Genomic DNA, 6882 nt, shown 5'->3' with positions numbered 1-6882 from the left:
TGAATTCTTCCATCTTTTCTGCAGAGTTGCATGCTATTTATTTAGCCTTAAAGCATGTAAATAGGAAAGGTCATCGTTGCTGTGTGATCTACACCGACTCTGTTAGTGCACTTCAGGCTTTGATCTCGTGCGAACCTAGTTCTCACTCTATAGTGATTAAAATTCATAATCTTATTTGCCATCTTTTTACGAGGAATCTCTCTATAAAATTTTGTTGGGTACCTGGGCATGTTGGCATAAGAGGGAACGAAGAAGCTGATGCAGCTGCAAAGGCAGCTAGTCCTTCACAGCATGAAATGTGTCTCGAAGGAAGTGACTTGAAGCTAGTAGTTAAAAAACGACTAGCGGAGAGATGGCAAAACATGTGGAATGCACAAATCCACAATAAACTACACGAGATCAAGCCAAATATAGAAAATTGGACACGTAACAAACATTATGACAGGAGATTTGAAGTAATTCTTACTCGTTTGAGAATTGGGCATACTCGGTTGACTCATTTATACCTTTTGAAGGGTGAAGACCAGCCAGTATGTGAGTATTGCAACTGCACCCTAAGTGTAAAACACATGCTGTGCAATTGCTCTGCTTTCAAGAGAAGGCATAGACAATATTTTGGAAATGCTTGTCTGACAGAAATCCTTGGCCAAAGGCCAAATGTCAATAATTTACTAGACTTTCTGAAAGTCACTAATATTTATAAACAAATTTGTATATTTATTTATTTACCTATTCATTCATTTATTCTTTTATATACCTTGTTTTTATTTATTGTTACTGTTGTATATGTTTGTTATTGTTATTTGTTGTTAATTTTTAATATATGTATATATGATTTTTTTAATTTTACCATTTGGCATGGCGCAGCATAGCCTATATGGCTTTTGTGCCAAAAAACCTTAACAAACCAACCAACCAACCTACCACCGAACAGTACAATCACATCGTCAGCGTATGCTATAATTTCCTGCTGACTGAAAATTTTGTTTCATAAAATCATCAAAAAGGACAATCCACAGAAGAGGTCCACAGAGTTTTGTGGACAGCCCCGGACCACATCCCTGTAAACCTTATGTGCCCCACAAATTAGCTCAGCAGTTCTTTCACTTAGATAGTCTTTGATTATACCATATATGTTAGACGGGCAATTTCTTTCTCGTAGACAGAGTAAAATCATAGGCCACCAAGCGCTGTCAACACTAATGGCCATCACATATCTATATTCCTCAAGAAGGTTTTTAGTTCTTTGAATAAGTTTTTCAATGGCATCTTTGGCAGAATGTTGTGGCCTGAAGCCAAATTGTTGTTCATGAAGATGTTGGTGCCTTTCCATGTGCCAGAAGAGCCTTTAGTGATCAGTCTCTCAAGTACTTTGCCAAGAACTGGCAGCAGTGAAATAGGCCTACAGTCTCCTGTTTTACCGGGTTTGGGAACTGGCACAAGCCTGGCATGCTTCCACGATCGAGGAAAGATTTTGTGGTGGAGACATGCATTAAACATTTCTAAGAGATGGGTAGTTACGATGTTCCAGAGTTGTTTAGTCAATTCTGGTGAGACATCATCACATCCAGGGGCTTTTTTATTGTTCATGTTGGAAAAAGCACGGTTAGTCTCATGTATTTGAAAATCCAGGATGTTCAACGTATTGATTTCACTGTTAACTTGATTCCGTACCCATTGGTGGAAATCTGTGTCCTCCTGTGTATTGTCTTGTAAACAGAATTGACTCATTTTTTCATTGGCAGCTTGGAAAAAGTTCTGCCCAGCAGTTGAGGAGTACAGTATTTGTCGTTTTTTTATTTTCTCAGTACAGTACCGAGTAATAAACCCCCAAGGGCTCTTAGCGGCTGCAGCACAAAATTTTTTCCACGATTTCTGTTTAGCCCTTCTGATTTACATTTTGTATGTGCACGTTGCACTAGGAATTGTTGTTTAGCATTTGTTCTTTGCGGTTCTCTATGGCACCTTTGAAACCTTTTTCTTAATCTGATCACGGTGAGGCGATGACTTTTTAGATCTTTCGTCCACCAAGGGACTGGTCTACGCTTATTTTTGTATTTAGGGATATATAAGTTACAAGCCGTGTTGATAGTTAGGATATTCCTTTCAATATTTTCCCTAGTAATATGCGGGTCCCTGTGGTAACAATGAACAAGATTGTCATGTAGGAAGGTAGTCAGACTGCTCCAATCTGCATGTTTGAGATTGAATTTTAGCCTAGGTTGTCTGTGATTATCAGTGCTGACACCAATGTTGAATGTTATGATTGCGTGGTCGTCTAATGAGTCATTGAGAGCTTTCCAACCAAAAATCCCAGGGGCACATCCAATGGAGCAAGCTGTGATGTCTATCCAGCTGTGCCCGCGACTGGAGACAAACGTAGGAGGGGATGTTGGATCGTTCATCATTAAGAGATCATTTTGAGCTAGGAATTCCTCCCATTGACATCCTTGATCCAATTGCTCTCCTCCCCAGGTTGGGGAGTTTGCATTAGTGTCTTCAGCTAAAACGTAATAGGCGTTGGGAAATTTGTTAATACAGTTCTGGATATTTGCAAAAATTTCATCACAATCAATGTCTTTGGGACAGTAGAAGTTTATAATAATATATCTACTGCAGTCAATGATGAATTCCGTACAGCAAATGTATTGGGAACTGATATTTTGATGGTGAAGGAGAGACAGATCATTGTTGGGAAGTATGTTAACAGCCTACGGGTACTCCAAGGTTCCAGTGAGAGCAATCGAAGTAGATGGTAAACAAGCTGGGCGATTATGAATTAGTGTATGGCTCCTGACCAATAATAAAATCAAAGTTGTTCATTTTAGAAGTAAGGATAGATGTCGCGGCAATGCTTCTGCCACTATTATATTGCATAAAACGGATTTCTGAATTATTGTGCAGTTCCATATTCGGTTCTGTTAATTATATTTGTTTTAATTCTGATGTGTGCTTGGCAGGAGTTATCTCTGGCATTATGATGAAAGTTTATTACTTTGTCATGTGTACAATTGCAGCACACTAGAGGTTTGTCTTTACAATCGCAGTTTTTGAAATAGTGCTGGCCCGCACAGTGGCTACATGTTGGTGATTCCTGACTACAGGATTTGGCAGAATGCCTAAATCTGCAACACCTGTAGCACTGGAGTACCGGACAGAAGTCCGATACTTTGCACCTGGTCCATTCAATTGAGATTTTCCCCATGATCAGCAAACTCTTGCGCAAACTTGTTGTAACCTGGACAACCCAGTTTGTGTAATTTATGTCTCTCTTTCCCATGCCAAATTTTATCTTGAGTGCCTCGTAAAATTCTTCCTCAGTGCAGTTCTCATAGATGCAAGCGTTATGACTGTAAATAATGCCCGGAAGTTCCTCCCTTGGAATACTGTTTGACACTGAGTATATGACAACGTGGAGAAAATGTTTCTTCGGTTTTCTAACTTCGATCTGTGGGATTTCTTTTGAGATGTATTCCTGTAGTCTGTCAGTATCCTGTTGGTTCTTTGTTTCAATAGCCAAGCCGCCCCCACTGATATTTCTTATGTTATCAATTCCTATCTGAAGGCAAGACGGTTTGATATCCTCACGAATGGTCCTCCTAAGCTTATTGCAGTTGTTTTCTTTGTTGTATAGGAGCAAGACTTTTGTTTTGTTTTTTTAATTCTGGGCACCTTTGTAGCATTCAATAGAGCTTCCAGACTGGAGGACAGCACTATATGAATGTTGCGTGCTGCTAGGAGGAGAATGGGTACTTAGTTGTTTTATTTGTTTATTGATACATCTTTGATTTTTCAAGATTTCTTCAATTGGTCCGTCCTCAAAGTTTTTCATTTATTCCCTCCATTTGAGTCATCGGAAGTTCAAGATCTAGCCTGTCCAAGAGGTGATCAACATTGTTTCTCACCTGTTCGTTAATGTTGGCAGTTTTATCAAGTTTTATATCCATTTCTTGGAGCCTTTGTTCCAATTTCTTGTGATTTGCAGTGTCGGATAGATTTTCAAGTTTTGTTGTTAAATCTTTAAGCCGATTAGAAGAAAACTCCTCATGAAGTCTGTTGATGGCTGGTGAAAGTTTCCCCCCTAGCAATGTTTCAAGCTTCTCACAGAGTCCCTCCCCCTCGATGTGGGTTCCTGTCCGTGGTGAGGGGACCTCCCAGAGATGGTTTAGTAACTCTTCTTTACCATCCCTGGGATCTGAACGCCCACCCACGTGTTTGCCGTGCGTGGTGTCCCGTATGCCGGAAAGGAGGATCCTGGTAGTTGAGGGGCAACATAGCATCCCCAACACACTGCTTTGGCCCCTGCTTCGGATAAACGGGAGGCTCAAATCAGGCTCCGTTTGAGTCAATCGGCTGGTCGTTGAGTCATTCTTGACCTCGGCTTGGAGTCAACCGATCGATGCAGACCGGGCGGACATGTCAGACAAGATGTGCTCTTCTTGACTGCATTGTGAGGGTATAGCTCCTGGGAAACCCTGGTGTGACGGTCTATGGGAGTCTCCCATGTGACGGCATCCCCTTGTTGGGCCCCATGGTGGGTGGGGTCACTAGGAGCTGAATTTTTTCTGTAATTATGGATTCAAAAAATTCAAAAAGTTCTTGTGCACCAACAACAAAAACAAACAAAAAAATCTCCACTAATCCAGCGTTCTTAGTAGTGCACGCAACCGGAGAAAAACCCTTGGCTAAAGCTTCTCCTTTCTTGATTCAAAAATTGTTTGAATCGACCATAGGACAGTTGAAAAAAATACAAAAATTAAGATCTGGAGATTTACTGGTGGAAACAGCTTCCCCACAACAATCGGCAAAACTTCTGGAAACAAAGACCCTAGGAGAAATGGAAGTCACTGTCACCCCACATGTGAGCCTAAACTCATCACGTGGGGTAATATCTGAGATCGATCTGATATCTGAAGATGAATCAGATATTCAGATTGGCCTTTCAGACCAAGGTGTCACTGCTGTCCGACGCATTTCCATTCGTCGAGATGGCAAGTTGATTCCCACCAAACACCTTATTTTGACATTTAATAAACCGACTTTGCCATCTGTTATTACAGCAGGTTATCTGCGCTGCCCAGTTCGCCCATATGTTCCAAATCCGCTGCGTTGCTTTAAATGCCAGCGATTTGGACATTCACAAACATCGTGCCGAGGGAAAAGCATATGCGCACAGTGCGGAACTGAAGGTCACGAGAGTACTGAGTGTACCACTACTCCGTGCTGTGTGAATTGCAAAGATGCCCATCCTGCCTACTCTCGAAAATGCCTAGCATGGCAGAGAGAGAAAGAAATCCAGCGAGTAAAAACCATTAACAACATACCATACCCGGAGGCTCGGCGAATGGTCACTCAAAGCACAGTAGTGAAACAGAAAACATTTGCTTCTGTGTTGAAATCCACAATGTCATGTGGGGTTCAAACTGATATCTCTGTCTCCCCAAGCGAATCTCTTACTCGCCATGCGAAATGTTTAATACTCCCGTCTACACAAACACCAGAAAAGGAGATCACAAAAGGAAAAACACCCCTGCCTAAAACAGGGGTAATTACAAGAAACCTGGGTTCTAAAAAGGCTAATAAGAACCCACTAAACAAACAGAGAGTGAAAGCAGCTCTCTCTAAATCTAAAAAATCAGAGGCTCAGTCCATGAGTGAGTTCTCTGATATCTCTGATGAAGAGAATAATATGGAGGTAACCCAACCAACGTCACCTCCAAAAGGAAAATCATCAGTTAAACTGAAGAGGGACACTTTTTCTAAGAATGCTGCCTCAAACACATAATGGATTATAAAATAATCCAATGGAACTGTCGTGGTTTTCGCAACAACTTCTCTGACATTAAACACTTGACATCATCTACCTCATCTCTCTGCGTGGCACTCCAGGAGACTCATCTGAAACCTAGAGAGGGAATTACTTTAAAAGGATTTGATCTCTACCGCAAGGATGATGATAGCCACAACCGTGCAAGTGGTGGTGTGGCTATTCTGGTTTCCAACCGCACCCCATCCTTGCCGGTACAAATAACAACAGAGCTGCAAGCTGTGGCAGTCAGAATTTCTATTGGAGTAACTGTCACGGTTTGTTCTATATACTTGCCACCAGATGTCAGAGTCAACGAAGATGAATTGGATGCTTTGGTTGAACAGTTGCCTACTCCATTTGTTTTACTAGGTGATTTCAATGGTCACAATCCAATGTGGGGCAGTCCCGACATTAACCGTCGAGGCAGGACCATTGAAAGGTTCATAGGCAATCAGCAGTTATATTTATTTAATACAGGAGAAGTGACATACTTCCATGCCCCAACAAGAACATTCACTGCCATTGATCTATCATTAGCAACTCCGACTCTGTTTTCAGCATTTACATGGGAGGTTGGATCTAATCCATTCTCTAGTGACCACTTCCCAATATTTCTAAAATATCGAGGCAGAGAAAGCTGTGAAACAGCCCGTCCACCACGCTGGAAACTGGAAACGGCAGATTGGCCTGTATTCTCCTCTATGGCTAACATCACTGAGGAAATGGCCAATACTGCTGATATCAATGATGCAGTTGAAGTTGTCACTTCTACTATTATTCAGGCAGCGGAAAAAACAATGGGGAAAACATCAACTAGATATCCAAAGCATCCGAAACCATGGTGGAATCCAAATTGCGAGGCAGCATTTAAAGCACAAAAGAAAGCATGGGGAATTTTCAGAAGATATTCCACTACTAACGATTTGATAGCCCACTGCTAGAAATTTGATAGCTTTTAAAAAAGCGAAGGCAAATGCCAGAAGAATAAGAAGGCAAAGCCAAAGGGATTCTTGGAGGAAGTATGTTTCTAGCATAACATCTTCCACTAGCTCAAAAGCAGTCTGGGATAAAAT

General features: G+C 41.4%; 1 protein-coding gene across 1 annotated transcript; it reads left to right on the top strand.

Moving 5' to 3' along the window:
- The first annotated feature begins 4512 nt into the window (after positions 1–4512).
- LOC111641285 lies at positions 4513–5821 on the top strand. Its single transcript, XM_023387437.1, has one exon. The coding sequence runs from the start codon at positions 4574–4576 to the stop codon at positions 5783–5785; it is 1212 nt and encodes a 403-aa protein (XP_023243205.1). The 5' UTR covers positions 4513–4573; the 3' UTR covers positions 5786–5821.
- Positions 5822–6882: the final 1061 nt, after the last annotated feature.

This window comes from Centruroides sculpturatus, unplaced genomic scaffold, assembly GCF_000671375.1.
Source record: "Centruroides sculpturatus isolate CEXI.00-Female unplaced genomic scaffold, Cexi_2.0 scaffold1503, whole genome shotgun sequence".
NCBI lineage: Eukaryota > Metazoa > Arthropoda > Arachnida > Scorpiones > Buthidae > Centruroides > Centruroides sculpturatus.
The sequence above is the reverse complement of the archived record's forward strand: the minus strand, read 5'-3'. Positions and strand labels throughout refer to the sequence as shown.